The sequence below is a fragment of the Ranitomeya variabilis genome, chromosome 4 (assembly GCF_051348905.1).
Source record: "Ranitomeya variabilis isolate aRanVar5 chromosome 4, aRanVar5.hap1, whole genome shotgun sequence".
NCBI lineage: Eukaryota > Metazoa > Chordata > Amphibia > Anura > Dendrobatidae > Ranitomeya > Ranitomeya variabilis.
In genome coordinates, this window is record NC_135235.1 from 49,345,595 (window position 1) to 49,364,399 (window position 18,805).

The 18,805-nt window shown below is 46.4% G+C and overlaps 2 protein-coding genes across 6 annotated transcripts in view; one reads left to right on the top strand and one right to left on the bottom strand.

Annotated features, from left to right (window-relative positions):
- IKZF5 (IKAROS family zinc finger 5) overlaps positions 1 to 3,362 on the top strand; it is a 30,482-nt gene extending 27,120 nt beyond the window's left edge. For 2 of the 3 annotated variants that reach the window (XM_077258477.1, XM_077258476.1), the window contains exons 2-4: positions 57 to 225; positions 767 to 1,006; positions 1,776 to 3,362. In XM_077258477.1, the coding sequence (XP_077114592.1) occupies positions 93 to 225; positions 767 to 1,006; positions 1,776 to 2,716 (1,314 nt within the window). In that variant the 5' untranslated portion in view covers positions 57 to 92 and the 3' untranslated portion in view covers positions 2,717 to 3,362. The remainder of the gene's footprint in view (positions 1 to 56; positions 226 to 766; positions 1,007 to 1,775) is intronic. The other variant, XM_077258478.1, reaches the window with a different exon arrangement.
- Positions 3,363 to 6,559: 3,197 nt separating this feature from the next.
- On the bottom strand, positions 6,560 to 18,208 carry PSTK (phosphoseryl-tRNA kinase). 3 transcript variants are annotated; one of them, XM_077258480.1, is made up of 6 exons: positions 17,838 to 18,208; positions 16,415 to 16,700; positions 15,456 to 15,654; positions 15,159 to 15,240; positions 14,222 to 14,315; positions 6,560 to 6,883 (listed from the first exon to the last, which is right to left on the bottom strand). In XM_077258480.1, the coding sequence occupies exons 1-6, from the start codon at positions 18,075 to 18,077 to the stop codon at positions 6,651 to 6,653; spliced, it is 1,134 nt and encodes a 377-aa protein (XP_077114595.1). In that variant the 5' UTR covers positions 18,078 to 18,208; the 3' UTR covers positions 6,560 to 6,650. The 3 variants fall into 3 exon arrangements, with proteins under 3 accessions (XP_077114595.1, XP_077114596.1, XP_077114597.1); XM_077258481.1 differs by lacking the exon at positions 17,838 to 18,208 and adding an exon at positions 17,372 to 17,692; XM_077258482.1 differs by lacking the exon at positions 17,838 to 18,208 and adding an exon at positions 17,483 to 17,664.
- Between the last annotated feature and the right edge of the window lie 597 nt (positions 18,209 to 18,805).

Sequence of the window (18,805 nt, forward strand, 5' to 3'; positions counted from 1 at the left end):
GACGGATGCCGTCAATGGTTACTTCTGCTCAGTGAATATATTCTCTTTCCTTGCAGGCAGGAGGCCACTGCCGGCACACACCAAAACTGATAATGGGCGAGAAGAAACCGGAGGCGCTGGACTTTGTCAAAGATTTCCAGGAATATCTCACCCAGCAAACGCACCACGTCAATATGATCTCTGGCTCAGTGAGTGGAGATAAGGAGGGAGACACTTTACAAGGAGGTAAGTAACCTGCCATCCTTGCTGCCTGTCAAAGGAAGATGTCACACCATGGGGGGTGCAGGTGGGATACAGATAATTAGGGCACTATTCTATTACAGGAGGCCGTGTTCACAGGTAGCACTAGTGTGGTGTACCACAATGGGGTTCTTTTAATGATAAGAGAGTGTGCTGAATAATATGTTCGAGTCCCCTCGGCTGCATGTCTATGGCTGTTCGACAGCTGCAACACACGCAGGGATTCCTGTTTGTTAGGCAATCCATGCATGTGTTGGGGCTGTGTAACAGAGGTCACACTAGCATGTATGGCACGCCTGTGGTCTTGTGGAATTATGGACGCTATGTCGTTGCTGCAGGGCTGGGGGGACCCCTTTACCACCATACACCCCATACAATAGCAATGGCCACGGTCCAGGTTATTGGACATTTCCATGTATGATGTCACATCGCTCCCCCGGTCATCATGTACCACAGTGTACCCTGTATCTGTGCTAACCCAGATGGCGGAGTGGTGCTATTCATTGACTCACTTTCTATGAATCAGGGCCACAAAACCACGATGTGTTCACCGCTAACTCTCCGTGCCTTGCTCTACCGGCAGCTGGGACAGACAGCGATCAGAACGGGCTGGACCACCCGTCTGTGGAGGTGTCTCTGGACGACAGCGCGGGGATGCTGGTGGATGGCTTCGAGCGGACATATGATGGGAAACTAAAGTGCCGTTACTGCAACTACGCCAGCAAAGGCACGGCTCGTCTCATAGAGCACATCCGCATACACACAGGTAGGGCCCGCTCTGTAAGCCTAGGGGCGGAAGAGGGCCCATTTTTTAAACACCTCCCGCAATATTTAAATCATATATATAATGTTATAATCAAATATTTTTTTATAACTAAGTGAAACAAAATTGGTTAAAAAAAAAAGCAATATTTAAATCATATGTACAAAATTAATATTTATATAGATTTATACAATATATAAATATTGCTTTTAACTAATTGGGTTTTTAAAATAAATTATATATATATACATATATATAAAGCTGTTTAGATACACAAATTATCATTTATATATAATCATATATACATGATTTAAAATGATTTTTAACAAATCTTTAGGGGTTTTGTTATACAAATTAAAAAAAAGCAATACTTTAATTATATAATATATACTTTTAAATAAAATATATGGGATTATAAAATCGTATACATTTTTTTTATAGTACTTGTTCTCCACACTATGTACACATACAGTAGATCTAGAACATGAGATGAGGACGCCTGAATTTACTAGCGGGCACATATGACATATACATGCCACATACCACTGGCCGGGATAGCCTTTCATGGCTGAGGTTGGAATATCTCACGCCCGTCTCCGACTGCTGATGGCGCTATAGAAGCATCCGAAAGCAGCAGAGCGATGATCTTTCTGCAATGCCAATATAAATAGGAAAACTACACAGCACAGTGAATATATATGCATATATTTATTCTTCAGCAGAAATAAAGTGCAACTGTGTAATATTGTACCTGATTTTTTTCCCACTGCAGGTGAGAAGCCGCACCGCTGTCACCTGTGTCCCTTTGCGTCGGCCTACGAGCGCCACCTGGAGGCTCACATGCGCTCTCACACAGGGGAGAAGCCGTACAAGTGTGAGCTGTGTTCCTTTCGCTGCAGTGACCGCAGTAACCTGTCCCACCATCGGCGCCGCAAGCACAAGATGTTGCCCATTAAGGGCACACGTCCCACACTCGGCAACAAGAAAATGTGGGGCGTGCTTCAGAAAAAAGTCAGCAGCTTGGGGTACACCCGGCGAACGCTTATTAACCTCAGCCCACCATCCATGGTGGTGCACAAGGCGGACTACCTGACTGACTTCTCCCATGAAATCCCCAACATCCATAGCGAGGCCTATGAGAACCTAGCCAAGGCTACACATGGAGGAATGTCTAGGGATCCACAGGAACTCATGGTTGACAACCCCTTAAACCAGCTGTCCACTTTGGCTGGGCAGCTTTCCAGCCTTCCTCCGGATACCCAAAATCCGGCGTCACCAGACACAGGGCCTTGTCCTGATGAGAAACCATTCATGATCCAGCAGCCTCCAGCACCAGCCTGTGCCCCAGCTGTCTCCACCAGTGTTCCCCAGAGCTCGTCTCCAGCCAGCCCCGAGGTCCGTCCAGGACACCATCACAGGAACTGTAGCCCCATGGCCGGGCCCAGCAGCGAGCGTAGCGGCCGAACCAGCACCCCAAGCATTAGCAACAGCCAACCTAGTACACCAGCCCCCGCCCTGCCAGTGCAGGACCCCCAACTTCTGCACCACTGCCAGCACTGTGACATGTACTTTGCAGATAACATACTCTATACAATCCACATGGGATGTCATGGATTCGAAAACCCTTTCCAATGCAACATCTGTGGTTGCAAATGCAAAAACAAGTATGACTTTGCTTGCCACTTTGCTCGAGGTCAGCATAGCCAACACTGACTTCTAGTAGCCTTTATCTTCTTATCACACTCTGCTCCTCGGGAGACAGTCAGCCTACCCAGTGCCTGTCATTGAGGATTATGTATAGGATGTACGTATATATATATCAGTGTCTCTCATTTGGTCCTATGGTCTGAAGGGTAAGACGGCCACGACGTGTCCAAGGGCTGACGCCTGTAGAAAAGAGTATTTATGAACTGGACGAGGCACCTAATGTTTAGTTGTCTTCCCAGTTGTCTTGTTGCCCCCCTGAGGAGAGTATTTGGGTGGGGGCTCGTCTGCATTGTGGGAACCTCACAATTATCGTACTTACGGAAGGTAAAGAGACCGATTGTCGGGATCTCCATGAATGTCGTAAACTTTGTCTGTACTTTTATTGTCCACTGTCAAGATGCGACATTTTGTTTTACAAGCGGCCTCTTGCCCTACGCGTGAAGGGCTGGAATGAAGGCTTTTTAAGTTTAATTATGATGGTTTCCAATTGGAAAAAGAAAAAAGTTTTTTTTTTATAAATGAATTAATTTATCCTCACTGGCTGTTAATCATGTTTGTACAGATCTATTCACGGTGCGTTTAGTGTTGCTCCAAAGAGTCAAACTTCTTTGTAAACCACGCTGTGTAATAAATGTGTGACGTCTGCCCACTTCTCTCGTGTCCTCTGACTGTTACCTACAATTTTGTAATCTCTGGCGGACCAGGAACTGGTAAGAATCCTGGCAGGTTAGGTACAGGTACAAGAATACATGGACCTAAAAACTTTACAGTAACATTTCCTTATGTGGCAGAAAATTCTATGTTGTGTCACATAAGAAAATTTCAATTCTTCCTTACCCATGCTGTCACATAAACCCCAAGCATGGACATCCCCTTTATGTGACTGTGGACTTGTGAATCCTCACAGCGTGTAGTGTGCATGCTGTCAGGATTCTCCGGTGTCGATGTGTGACCGCAAGTATGCGATTTGCATGCATGCAGTCACCTGCCGACTAGACGTGAATTGAGCGAGGTCAAACACGTCTAGTCGGAATGTGGCTGGAAGTACCATATATACTCGAGTATAAGCCGAGATTTTCAGCCCAAAAAAATGGGCTGAAAGTGACCCTCTCGGCTTATACTCGAGTCATGGTTGGCGGGGGGGGGTCGGCGGGTGAGGGGGAGCGACGCCTGTCATATACTCACCTACTCCTGGCGTTCCTGACGCGGTCCCCGCATTTCCCACAGTGTTCGGCGCGGCAGCTGTACACTACAGGAAGAAGCTGCCGAGTGGGACATGCAGGGACCGCGTCAGGAGCGCCGGGAGTAGGTGAGTATATTTACCTTCCCTCGTTCCACCGAAGCTCTGTCTTCCCGTCCTCTTGCACTGACTGTGCAGGTCAGAGGGCGCGATGACGTATTAGTGTGCGCGCTGCCCTCTGCCTGAACAGTCAGTGCGGAGAGACGGGACGCTGAGGAGCAGCGGGCAGCGACGAGAGGTGAGTATGTGACTTTTTTTTTTTTTTTTAGTGCAGCAGCATTACATTACATGTGGCACAATGCTATATGGAGCATCTATGGGGCCATAACTGCATGGAGCATTATATGGTGCATCTATGGGGCCATAACTGCATGGAGCATTATATGGAGCATCTATGGGGCCATAATTGCATGGAACATTATATGGGGCATCTATGGGGCCATAACTGCATGGAACATTATATGGGGCATCTATGGGGCCATAACTGCATGGAGCATTATTATGGAGCATCTATGGGGCCATAACTGCATGGAGCATTATATGGGGCATCTATGGGGCCATAACTGCATGGAGCATTATATGGGGCCATAACTGCATGGAACATTATATGGGGCATCTATGGGGCAATAATGAGCTGTATGGAGCATTATATAGAGCATCTATTGGGCCATAACTGCATGGAACATTATATGGGGCATCTATGGGGCCATAACTGCATGGAGCATGATATGGGGAATCTATGGGGCCATAATGAGCTGTATGGAGCATTATATCGAGCATCTATGGGGCCATAACTGCATGGAGCATTATATGGGGCATCTATGGGGCCATAACTGCATGGAGCATTATATGGGGCATCTTATGGGGCCATAATGAACTGCATGGAGCATTATATGGGGCATCTATGGGGCCATAATGAACAGCATGGAGCATTATATGGGGTATATTTGTATATGGAGCATCTTATGGGGCCATCATGAACTGTATGGAGCATTATATGGGGCTCCTGATTCAATATGGATATTCAAAAACACAACCTACTGATGTCTCAATTAATTTTTCTTTTATTGGTATCTATTTTTATTTTTGACATTTACCGGTAGCTGCTGCATTTTCCACCCTAGGCTTATACTCGAGTCAATAAGTTTTGCCTAATTGCAAAATTAGGGGGGGGGGGGGGGTCGGCTTATACTTGGGTCGGCTTATACTCGAGTATATGCGGTATGTGGCTCGAATACTTGCAGTCTCATGACCGCCTGCTCCTACCACTGGAGAATCCTGACAGCACATAGTGTACGCGATATGAGGATTCACAAGTCACATAGTCACACAGAGTGACTGCAGATTTGAGCCCCAAGCCTGGACAATCACTTTCAAGGGGACCAAACCACGGACAGCATGAATCAGAGACTGGATTCTAGAGCATTCTAGAGGAAATATACCTTAAAGATCCCTATTAAAAAACTGATCCTTACTTTTTTGGTTTCCAGCGCCGCTCCTATCCTTCTCTCGATTATATGACCCCATTTGATGGATTGCACTAAAGTGAAATAAACTGTCTCCTTTGAAGCCCAGCCTCAGATTTTGCTGAATCGGGGCGTTGCGAACCACTCAAAGGGGGGGGGGGGTTAGAAAATTTTGGGCAAGTCGTGCATATTGCTGAATCTTAACGTGTGTAATACGCACACAGTTGGGATTTGGCTCCACGCGCCGATTCCAGCGGTCATCACCTGACCGAGAGTATGTATTTCATTTGCAAAATTGCCTTCATGTGCCAACTAGAGCCACTTTTTTCAATGCATATGACAACTATTGAAACCAGACGTGGAGCCAAATCTTAAGGTACCTTCACACGAAGCGACGCTGCAGCGATAGCGACAACGATGCCGATCGCTGCAGCGTCGCTGTTTGGTCGCTGGAGAGCTGTCACACAGACCGCTCTCCAGCGACCAACGATGCCGAGGTCCCCAGGTAACCAGGGTAAACATCGGGTTGCTAAGCGCAGGGCCGCGCTTAGTAACCCGATGTTTACCCTGGTTACCAGCGTAAAAGTAAAAAAAACAAACAGTACGTACATACCTGCGCGTCCCCCGGCGTCTGCTTCCTGACACTGACTGAGCTCCGGCCCTAACAGCACAGCGGTGACGTCACCGCTGTGCTTTTACTTTCACTTTAGGACCGGCGCTCAGTAAGTGTCAGGAAGCAGACGCTGGGGGACGCGCAGGTGAGTATGTACTGTTTGTTTTTTTTACTTTTACGCTGGTAACCAGGGTAAACATCGGGTTACTAAGCGCGGCCCTGCGCTTAGTAACCCGATGTTTACCCTGGTTACCAGTGTAAAACATCGCTGGTATCGTTGCTTTTGCTTTCAAACACAACGATGCACGGCGATCGGACGACCAAATAAAGTTCTGGACTTTATTCAGCGACCAGCGACATCACAGCAGGATCCTGATCGCTGCTGCGTGTCACACTAAACGATATCGCTAGCCAGGACGCTGCAACGTCACGATATCGTTATAAAGTCGTTTCGTGTGAAGGTACCTTTAACTGCGTGTACATTACACACCACTAGGACTCGGCAAGACACAGGGCGTGCTGAGAAGTTTCCTGGGTATCAATAACTTTATTAAATGCTCCCGTCAGGGATTGCAAAATGGTGAAACAGCAGCGATCAGTCTATATAACGATAATTCATAGCTACGTACTATCAGACGGAGCTATAGGACAACCCGTCTGAGCCCTGCGCGAGTATCTCTGCACAATACAGTCCACTTCTTCTCTAAAGGAGGATTGTACCCCGGAGATACTCTCTGCGCTGGCAGTGAGAACAGTCTGTCCTGTTATACTTTGCCTTAGCTGATCAAGGGCTTTACACTTCGCTTGCTGCAGTTCTTGTGCAATATTCTTCATATCCTTTGCGGAGACCAAACCTAAGAGACAAAACTGTAAATAATCTGCTGATATCACATACATGGTACATAAAACACGAGTCACATCAGAACTGTACCCATGTGCAGAAAAGTGATAAACACGAGCCCAGGGGTACCTATAAAGTGTCTTGTGCCTATTATCTAACTTTTAGGACGTCTGGACTCACACCCTTGTTTCACAGAGCAACGGACAGGCCAGCCATGGGTCTCCTGACCCAAACTCGACAGCTTCGTAGGAATATACAGTCATGGCCGAAAGTGTTGGCACTTGTTGCTATTGTTCAACAATTTTGGTTCTCAAGTCCTCAGACAATTCTCTTCTCCTCTTTCTGTTCTCCATGCTTAGTGTGGCACACACAATGCAAAGATTGAGTCAACTTCTTCCCTTTTTATCTGGTTTCAGGTGTGATTTTCATATTGCCCACACCTGTTACTTGCCACCGGTGAGGTTGAACGAGCATCACATGCTTGAAACAAAGCGGTTTACCCACAATTTTGAAAAGGTGCCACAATTTTGTCTGGCCCATTTTTTGGGGTTGTGTGTGAAATTATGTCCAATTTGCCTTTTATTCCCTGTTTGTTTGTTTGTTTGTTTTTTGCGTTGTTCCAATACACACAAAATAAATAAACCTGTGTATAACAAATCATGTGTAACTGCGATCATTTTCAGGGAGAAATACTTCATTTTCAGGAACAATTTCACGGGTGCCAACATTTTCAGCCATGAAAGTATCAATCTTTCATCTCCCATCATTCCTACTTAAGACTATGAAACAAGGGGTGCGACTCCGGCCTTATCCTTAGCATTTTTTATAAAAAGGCTTCCAAGGCATGTAAGCTCCTCTCCACATCTGGTTGTTATTTATGGCTGCCCTAACTAACCCTAAACCTTTAAAGCCCCTTTAACTGGTATATGACCAGGGATTTTTTTTTTATATTGGGGGGGGGGGGGGGCATTTTTTAGTATATGTGGTTTTAAGGAATGTAAACAGTTTTTTCTAGTTTTGGTTATTCAAATAATTTTTTGTCTCTTTGTCTGATACTTGAGACCTAATTTTTCTGCCATTGCTTTTGTTGTATTTTTGCAGATATCGAGGGGAAAATGTAAAGAAGAGACCACGGCAATAACAGCCCGTTTTTTACATTATTTTTCCTTTTGAAAGAGCATAAAGCACCACTATAAAGTTTTACACTGTGATCCCTGTTCTGTTACTGTATATCTCATATTTGGTGGTTTGGGGCTAGAAACAGCATTTTTGTTTACCCGTGCCTTTCTTCTCTTTTGCTGTAATCTTGTGTTATTTTTTTTATGTATTTGTGTTTATTTCAGACACTGAGCTCATAAGTGATATTTTAACACAATAATACACACTCGCTCAGTGCTGGGTTTACAGCAGTCAGGAAGGCAAGGATGGCAATAAACCACCTCTGCCTTCTCTGTATTGCTGCACAATCTCCATGCAGCTGCTGACTTTGTGAGGTCTTTATAAAAATGTCCTTGCGGAGTGATATGTGGATGTCCCAGAGCAGTATATGTGCTGTTCTTCAAGCAAAAATTTATGAAATCCACGAGAAGGCGCAAAATACCGGATTACTCACCGGTAATGCTCTTTTATAGAGCCCACGACAGCACCCACTGAGAGAGGGGATCCGCCCCTGGGAACAGGAAACCTACAGAGAGATAAAAGGGGCGGCCCCCCCTCGCTCCTCAGTTGTTTTACAGAGAATGGGAGGAACCGCCGCCAGGTTTTTTAGTTAACAGGTTCCGACATATGTACATATTTACAACCTTATAATACTATATTACCCTATTATTTACATCTCCCTACCAAGGCACCACGTGCAACTAAAGAAAAGGGAGGGAATCGAATGGGTGCTGTCGTGGGCTCTATAAAAGTGCATTACCGGTGAGTAATCTGGTATTTTCTATTCGCCACGACAGCACCCACTGAGAGATTTACAGAGATTATAGATTGGGTGGGTTAACTGAGCCGAGAACCGATACCCCAAAGGTTAGGTCAGAAGCAGCAGACAGGTCTAATCTGTAATGCTTATAGAAGGTATTAGGCGAAGACCAAGTTGCAGCCTTACATATAAGGTGTATTGGCACGTTCGCTCTTTCTGCCCAGGAAGTCGATAAGGCTCTAGTGGAGTGTGCTCCGACATGCAGAGGAGGATCTCTTCCCTTAGATCTGTACGCCAAGACTATAGCATCCCGGATCCAGCGTGACAGCGTGCTCTTTGTGACTCTGGATCCCTTGTTTTTTCCCTGGAAAGACACAAAGAGAGCCCTACTCTCCCTCCAGTCCCTAGTTCTTTCTATATAGGCTAGAACAGCTCTTTTAACATCTAGGGTATGAAGCCTGGCTTCTTCTGGAGTCGAGTGGTCCTCATAAAAGGTAGGTAACAAGATCTCCTGAGACCTATGAAAACTAGTGGCCACCTTAGGGAGATAACATGGATCTGTCTTTAAAACTATTCTGTCAGAAGTCACTGATAGGAATGGAGGATCTACTGATAAGGCATGGACATCACTCACCCTTCTGGCAGATACTAATGCCACTAATAATATCGTCTTTAATGAGACATGCTTCAAAGAGGCTGTCTGAAGAGGCTCAAAAGGGCTTTGTGTCAATGCATCCAGGACTAACGTCAGATCCCACTGAGGAACCTGTGGCATCTTAATAGGTTTTCATCTCTCGCATGCAGAAATAAACCTAGATATCCATCTATTGCCTGCAACATCAGAATTAAAGAGAGCTCCTAGAGCCGAAATTTGGACCTTTAACGTGCTAACCGAGAGTCCCAAGTCCAGACCCCTCTGTAGAAATTCTAGTATTGAGAATATAGGAACCTCCGAAGAGAGTTGTGCAGTATGGAATTCAAGAAATTTCTTCCAAACCCTAACATAAATTCTGGTAGTGGAAGGCTTTCTACTCCTCATGAGGGTATTTATTAACCCTCTAGAAAATCCTCTAAGCTCTAGTAACTGCCTCTCAAATTCCAGACAGTCAAGTTCATTCCTTTTATTTGAGGAGGTAGGAACGGTCCCTGAGATAGAAGGTCTTTGATCTGAGGCAGAATCCAGGGGTCTGAAACTGACATCGCTCTGAGCCACGAAAACCATGGCCTCTTGGGCCAGAATGGGGCTATCAGCAGAACTCTTGCCCCTTCTTCCCTTATCTTTCTTATTACCATGGGCAGTAGATTCCATGGGGGGAATGCATAGGCTAGGTCGAATGCCCATGTTATATGGAGGGCATCGAATATGTCCGGATTGTCCTCTCTGCATAGAGAGGCGAACATCTTGACCTGACGGTTTGCTCGTGTGGAGAACAAGTCTATCTGGGGTACACCCCATTTGGCTGTTATCAACTTGAAAACTTTCCTGTTGAGCATCCATTCCCCCTGATGCAGAGTGTGGCGGCTGAGGAAGTCTGCACGAAAGTTGTCTATGCCTCTTATATGTACCGCCGACAAGGATAGTAGGTGACCTTCGGCTAGCTCCATGATGTCTGAAGCCACCCCCATAAGATTTTCTGACCGTGTACCTCCTTGATGGTTCAGATAGGCCACTGCGGTAGTGTTGTCGGAGAAGACCCTTGTGTGAGAGCCTCTCAGCTGAGGGAGAAAGTGGAGTAGGGAATAAAATATAGCTTTCAACTCTTTTACATTAGAGGAATTCTCAAGCTCTGCACAAGACCAGAGACCCTGAACTGCCTGATCCTGAAAATGTGCCCCCCAGCCATCAGGACTAGCATCTGTGGTAATATTAGTGGACGAAGTGTTCACCCATAAAACTCCCTTAGACAGATTGCCCCAATCTAACCACCATGCCCAGTTTTGATGTTTTGGTCCAGCTGGTCGAGCCAAACTAGCATAGACCTGCTAGTAGATGTGGCTGAGATTGCAGGTTTAAAGGCAGTTACACAGGCCTCCCATGACTTCTTAAGAAGTGTAAAAAATTGGAAGTCAGGCCGCACCCTAAATTAACAACGTCTCTATGGACAGCAGGGTGCCCGTCCACACCAGGGGATCCATCCCAGTATAAAGTCCAAATACAAAAGAAGAAACGGACAGCACCACAGCAATTGTGACAGAACAGCTTACGTGTTTATTCTGCCATCTGCAACGTTTCGGTCCTGAGACCTTTATCAAGCTTGATAAAGGTCTCAGGACCGAAACGTTGCAGATGGCAGAATAAACACGTAAGCTGTTCTGTCACAATTGCTGTGGTGCTGTCCGTTTCTTCTTTTGTTCTTAAGAAGTGTGTCAGAATTCCTGTCCATAGGATCTGATAAGGAACCTGCATCTTCCACTGGTAGGGAGGAACGGCGGGAGGTGGATGCCACAGCCGCATCCACTTTAGGTACTTTGGACCAAGTGGTCAAGTCCTCATCATCAAAGGGGTACCGCCTTTTACACGAGACTGGTACAAACCCCTTTTGTCCCTTGCTCCATTCCCGTTTAACAAGGTCCTTGATGGCCTGATTAACCGGAAATACATGGCCTTTCCTCTGTGAAAGACCAGCAAACATAACGTCCTGAGGTGTCTGAGGTTCCTTAAGGCCCCGTCTCACATAGCGAGATCGCTAGCGAGATCGCTGCTGAGTCACAAGTTTTGTGACGCAACAGCGACCTCAGTAGCGATCTCGCTATGTGTGACACGTACCAGCGATCAGGCCCCTGCTGCGAGATCGCTGGTCGTGTCGGAATGGCCTGGACCTTTTTTTGGTCGTTGAGGTCCCGCTGACATCGCTGAATCGGTGTGTGTGACACGGATTCAGCGATGTCTTCACTGGTAACCAGGGTAAACATCGGGTTACTAAGCGCAGGGCCGCGCTTAGTAACCCGATGTTTACCCTGGTTACCAGCGTAAATGTAAAAAAAAAACAAACACTACATACTCACCATCTGATGTCCGTCAGGTCCCTTGCCGTCTGCTTCCTGCTCTGACTGTCTGCCGGCCGTACAGTGAGAGCACAGCACAGCAGTGACGTCAGCACTGCGCTCTACTCTCACTGTACGGCGGCACTCAGTCAGAGCAGGAAGCAGACGGCAAGGGACCTGACGGACATCAGAAGGCGAGTATGTAGTGTTTGTTTTTTTTTACATTTACGCTGGTAACCAGGGTAAACATCGGGTTACTAAGCGCGGCCCTGCGCTTAGTAACCCGATGTTTACCCTGGTTACCCGGGTGCTGCAGGGGGACTTCGGCATCGTTGAAGACAGTTTCAACGATGCCGAAGTCGTTCCCCTGATCGTTGGTCGCTGGAGAGAGCTGTCTGTGTGACAGCTCCCCAGCGACCACACAACGACTTACCAACGATCACGGCCAGGTCGTATCGCTGGTCGTGATTGTTGGTAAATCGCTATGTGAGACGGGGCTTTTAGACTCTGACACCCCCATAGTACCTCTCACTGATTTAATCAGATTGTTCACACTGTCTGTAGGGAAACAGACGTAATCCTCGTCATCCGAGGAACCCGATTTCTGAGAAATGTCTGAGTTAACCTCCCCACTTTCTGCTGACGTGTCTGCTGCAGGTGAAGGCGCTCTCCTGGTTCTTTTCTCAACATTCACAGCCGGACTACCTCCAAAGGACTGAAGTTCTTCCCTTATCATGAGACGAATTTCTTTCATCCTGACCGAACTCTCCTGCTGCAAGGTGTAATCTATGCAACTTTGACATAATTTTTTAATATAGGAGTCTGGCAGGGGCTCATTACACATTGCACACTGCTTGTGCCTAGTTTTCTCCGTCCGCTTACCCTATAAGACAGAAGTAGGAGGAACTTCCATTAGCCCTCATAAGACCACCTACGCCTTCACCCAGGAATAAGGTTAAATACCGTCTGCCGGGTTGTACGATCAGCTTTTGGTGCAGAGCGGCCTGACTTTTTCACCGATTTCTCAGTGGAGTCACTCATCTGAGTGTCCACTGCCTTTCTTTTTTGCATCACCACTAGGCAGGATTAAATCCTCCAGTGGGCGCTCGATATCCTCCTGGGACGACATGTTGCGCAACTAGTAGTGCCTTAAACTGCCTTATATAACACTGCTTGTGCCTCATAGCTGAGAAAAACACACCTCCTCTTTTTTTTTGTAACGGACCGTTCAGGGAGCTCAGCGATTAGCCCTGGTGTGCGGCCCGCAGTCTCCTCCTCCAGCCACAGATGCTGTCGCACTCCAATCACTGGCAACCACACTGGTACCTACAGCCGAGCCCAGGCTGACCTTGCGTCCCCGGAAGTCCTACAATCCACTTCCGGGACGCCACCAGGCTGCGCATGCGCGCACTCCCCCTTATCCATGCGGCTGAAGCCGCCGCTTACCGAGGCTGCCGCAGCCGCACTGCACACCGCCACATCCCACCGCATCATCGAGGGGTAAGCCATGAAAATGAAACCTCTTACCAGGCATAGCCGAAGGGTTCGTCCACGCGGCGGAGCGATATAACAGTGTCCCAGCAGGGAGACTGTTATTAACCCGGTATCCATACTGATATTATCAGGATAGGGGGAAGCCAACAGGACATCCCCCTTCTCTGAGACTTACTCTGGAGCCCCTACCGCTCAACAGAGACGAACAGGCGGCAGTCCAGGCAAGCTTTTCCTCTTCCTTAAGTCCGCAGAGTTTCTCTCTGAGGTGTTCCACCCGGGAACAGGAAACCAACTGAGGAGCGAGGGGGGGCCGCCCCTTTTATCTCTCTGTAGGTTTCCTGTTCCCAGGGGCGGATCCCCTCTCTCAGTGGGTGCTGTCATGGCGAATAGAAAAATGTAGTTTTCTGCTCCTCCAATGATCAGTATTGGAAACAGGGCAGCGCTGCCATCAAGGAACAGCACTCCTTAGAAAGATATGCAAGTACTAGTGATGAGCAAACGTGCTTGGATAAAGTGTTATCTGAGCATGCTCGGGTGCTAAAAGTATCTTCGGTGTACTTGTCTTCGGCGTATTTGAGTCCCTGTGGCTGCATGTCTCGCGGCTGTTTGTTAGACAATCCCTGCATGTGTTGCTGCTGTATAACAGTTGCGAGAAATGCAGCCATTTGGACTCTAATATATTACTCGAGCATGCTCAGATAACACCTTATCCCAGCACGTTCGCTCATCACTAGTAAGCACCATTGCTCCTTAGGTTTGAGGATACAGTCATGGGCCGCTATAGGAGGTAATGGGGGGGCTACACATATCCCTTGTTCCAACTCCCACCTACCTTTATTTGACAAGAGAAAATATGGTATCGGGTCTTTTGCAAAGAAAAACAATGTCCGAAGACTTATCTGCACAAATCCCATTTTATATTGCGTCCATCTAAGAAATCGTTGTGTCACTCACCCTTCACCATCTGCATGGTCTCCGAGATGAGGCGCCGAAGATTTTGATCTTCTCGATGGATGAGGTTGGTGGCACAAATATCCCGATCCCTCTCCTGTGAACAGATGTGGTGGGAAATAAGGAACAATTGTCAGGAATAGTGATGGGCAGATAGATCGGCGCGGGCCGTCAAATGAGAGCACAATATTATAGCTCCTACTACAAATTTCCATGGTAAGCAAAGGTCACGCTGCATTTTTGGCAGGTGCCGGGCGCATACACTCGGGAGGTGTACGACCGACAGGGGCCACGATTTGGGTGGGTGACGAGGCTTCTGTGCACTGCAAGGACCCGCTGTAAGAACATACGCTGCACCATACAGGAGTTTTGTGGCGATTCTCTGTAGAAAAGCGCAGTATTACTTCTGCTTGACCACAGTAGTTGTGTGACATTGTTTATGTCAGAAGACAATGGGGGACTGGTGTCAGTCCGAGAACCAAGTATAGATTTTTTTTTTTTTTTTTAAGAGATCCATCTCAATATATACCTCTGAAGTATATTTATGGCTAAGTGGAGAAATGCACTACCTGGACTACCCCTTTTTAAATTAAATGGTCCCCATTGTAAAAAAAAAATATTACAGACACCTCTCACACCAGCATCATTCCAGATGTCGGCTCCGGGTCTGCCAGGGCTCACGGGGTATTTGTCTAAGGGAGCATCCTTTTTTTTTTCAATTACACTACAAGAGGACTACTTAATTTAAAAGGGGTTGTCCACGGACCACGTGAAGAAAGTGACTGCAAAACAGCTCCCCCTCCGTGAAGGATACGCAATAAACATGGATGTAGAACTTCCCTTTAAAGCCTAGGTCCATCCTCCATACAAGATGCTGATCTCAGACCCCGGTAATATCAGGACGCTCTATACCCCGTACGGTTCATATCTTGCCTCCTACCTTCTCCGCGCTCTCATCCTCGATCGGCAGAACAGGATTCTCCAAGGCTTCCTTCATTAAATTGGTGATTCTTGTACGGACTCTAATAAAAACAAAGTGGTAGACGACATCGATGGCTATCCCAGAAGATGGAATACCTGGCCCTACAATCCTAGGCGGTATCTGCTCTGCAGTACTGATTGCAATGACCTTGTTTTAAAGGGGTGGTCTATATGAGGGTATAGAACAGATAAAGCAGAGGGTCGGGGGAAGGACAAGACACGGTGTATTCTATACTACACGCCGTCCGTTTCTTACTCGTCCATATCGATTCCATCGGAGCTGTCCAGGAATAAGCTTCTTGTTTCCCAGGAGTTTTTCTCAGGATTCGGCTTCTCTATTTTGGAGTCCATCAGGATTATTGTGCTATCCGTGACCCGATCCGTCCTCCTGTTGTTCCGCAGTAAGCAGCAGTCAACCGGACAATGCAAAAATATCTGGCAGAACCCAAGAGAGTCTGAAAAAGAAAATGATGATATGTTGTATTGTACATGAAGAAGACATTGCCCTCGTTAGCGGTTATTACCCGGGGAAGGTTTGCTTAACCGTACATGTCTTACTGGGATATGTGCTATTACATGCATGCGTCTGATACGTGTTTCTCCTTCGTGCATGCATCAGATATGTGCGTGGAAAACATCGGACTGCACTTGGACAACATCTGAGTGCAGTCCGATTTACACTGACAAAATGGAGACACCGGCCCTTACATTGTGCCTGTACTGCTTATCAGTCACCTGTCAATGACATAACTGTCATCCAATTATTCTGTTCTGCACATAATGGATATTTAAAGAGCTGCGCTTGATCTGAAAGAGCGCACCGCTCCCCTGCCTCCTTGCCAGTGCGCTCCTCCTGAAGATTGACAGTTGACCACGCTTGTGCCGCTGGCCCGAACTGAGCTCTCTCCTGCCCTAGCAGAAGTGGGTTTGTCTCTGCTGCATCGGAGGTGGCACACACAGGGGGATGGAAGCCAAATCAGAACAGCGATTGCAAACATTCTCTCCTTGCCTAGGAATCTGGCCACCTCTGACAGATTGCAAGAGGTGGCTGGTAACCTAGGCAATGATCAGTAAACCCAAAATTCCTCCATTCTTGAGAACGGAAAGGATTTTCAATAAACTTGCTTTTACCGGCACTTTCACTCATTTATGACAACCACCTTAACAATCTGCGTAGCCAATTACTGCAATATCTGCCGTGAAGGAGGCACTTACAGGTCCGGGCCAGCTGGAACACCGCATGGCGCATGCTCTGATAGTAGAAGTTATCGTCCAGGAGAATACAGACAGGACCGGACGTCACAGTCAGTGACAGACAGAGACGGTCGGAGGCTTCTCCAGCAGAGATCACGCCTTGACTTTCCAGGCATTGAACAAAGCACTTCCAGGTTCCTTCCGTGGTCCCACCTGGGGGCTGTAAAGGCGAATGATTGAGCAGAGATATAATGAAGTGCTCCAGACACTGCAGGAGGCGCCGACGCTGAAGCTTCCAGGGAGACGTCTGGGGAGAGGAAAGAAGGGAAGGTTAGAGTGGTCCGCTAACACAGGGGTCTGCAGATCAACAATCAGGTTATTCATGCCCCCCCAACTCTGCTCTATACACTGCAGCACAGCCCCATTACTGTATATGGGACCAGCAATCAGAAGATCTCAGCTTCAAGTCCAGCAGGAGAACTAAAAACTAAAGGAGTATTCCCATCTCCAAGATCATGTCCCAATATGTAGTAGGTGTAATAATATTAGCAGATACCTCCAATTAGAAATGTAGTATAGTTCTTCTGATTAGCTATGTCACTTACCCCATGTGTAGGACATTGCAGTAGCTTAGGTATCCATGGTTACGACCACTCATATAGTGACATTTAGTTGTTAGGGCTCGCAACCATGGATACCTGAGGTCCTGCAATGCCCATGGGGTCAGCGACATAGTGAATAAGAGGAACACGACTACATTAATAATTGGATGTAATTGCTAATATTGTTATTACACCTACTACATATTGGGATAGGAGCTTGGAGATGGGAATAACCCTTTAAAGTGAAAAAAAACCTTTTTTTTTTTTTACATATTTGAAAGAAAAAAAAAACAACTAAAAGTCTAAATCATCTTTTATACCAAATTCCTTTTTACAAGGTAATTAATTTTTTCTAGCGTAAAAAAACCAATCTCACAAGTTTGGTGTCGCTGTAATCGCGCTGTGACCAGAATAATCCGGACTCGGAGTCACTTATGCAGCGCAATGAACGCAAAAAAAAGGTGGAATTTACGTGGTTTTTTTTCACCATTTGACTGCATTTGAGATTTTTTTTTCCAGTTTTCCAGCACATTATACTACAACTCGTCCCGCAGACAAGAAGTGATTATATAGAAGCAAAAAAAGAAGTGGAAGCAGCAGGGGAGGAAAAAAAAACAAAAGTGCAAAATCAAAGTTGTAACATGAAGGGGTTAAACACAGCCATAGATAAGAACCGCTGCTGTCTATCACCGCTGCCGGCCTCACATACGTTCCTGCCGGCTTTATACCATAACAAAGATGGCGCCCACAGACTGTAAGGGAAGAAAGGACCACCGTGTATCACAGCATCTGATTGGCCAGCGTTTATCTAAGACTGTGTCTGATTGGCTAATTCAACCTACTTCTCTTCCGCCCTCATTCTCGGACTGGCAGGAAACATCGCGATACTCGTGCACCGCATCTTCTTTAAAGGAGAGGTCCGCCATAACGTCATCATAGGATATTACGACAACTGGAAAGCCGCTGTGTCCGTTTTTCAGCTGCCGAGCTAACGTGGATTTCCCCGCTCCGGGAAGGCCGCACAGGAGACACAGTCCGATATGACAGTTTTTGTTTGGCTCGTCCATACTAGTATCTGTCATGGTGTGCGCATGCTCCCTGTGAATGATTGACAGTCCTGTCCTCCAATTATAAATTCGGGAACTGAAGGATTGTGGGACTTGTAGTTTTTTTAGGTGCAAATCTGTTCCCTATAGTTTTAGCTGGACGTTATTGTGAGTCTGCGCAGCTGTGTGATTCGTTATAATGACCTTTATTATCAGATCTCTCCACGTGACTCACAAACAACATTAATAACTACTGTGAAAAGCAGCGAGGTCCTCACTTCTCCCATTAGTCACTACTTTAGGCCCAAATTGCACAGTCTCTTGCTGGGAACATGAACAGAACTGTCCCTTCTAAACTTTTGATTGGGCAAAAACTTTCCTTTTAAGCCATAAAGTGTAACCATCGCATTCATTTTCATTTTATAAGTCAATAACACATTTGAAGATCTATAACAAAGTTCCTTGTTATCAGGGTAATTAATTATCTGCTTCTTTCTCCTCCTGGACTGATCTTTTATAAATCAGGGGTGAAATCTGCAATCAGTGAAGACAGATTTGTTTTTCCATTGCAGAGATAGGAGATGACGGTTGGTGCTTATAAGATTCTATGGAGGACGGAGGAGCCAGAGGCCGGCACAGACATTCTGCTGCAAGTTCTCCATAAAAAGACTGTGGGTTAAAAACCCAAACAAAAACGACCAAAGAATCCAGATAATAATAGAATATATAAAAAATATAAACTTTATTATACACAAATGTTAATA

Excerpts from the sequence above, each read along its gene's own strand:
- PSTK (XM_077258480.1), bottom strand. The coding sequence starts at position 18,077 with ATGACAGATACTAGTATGGACGAGCCAAACAAAAACTGTCATATCGGA. Across the intron at positions 15,655-16,414 it reads GTTCCAGCTGGCCCGGACCT|ACTCTCTTGGGTTCTGCCAG; the intron begins GTAAGTGCCTCC and ends TTTCTTTTTCAG. Across the intron at positions 15,241-15,455 it reads GATGGAATCGATATGGACGA|AGTCCGTACAAGAATCACCA; the intron begins GTAAGAAACGGA and ends TGTTTTTATTAG.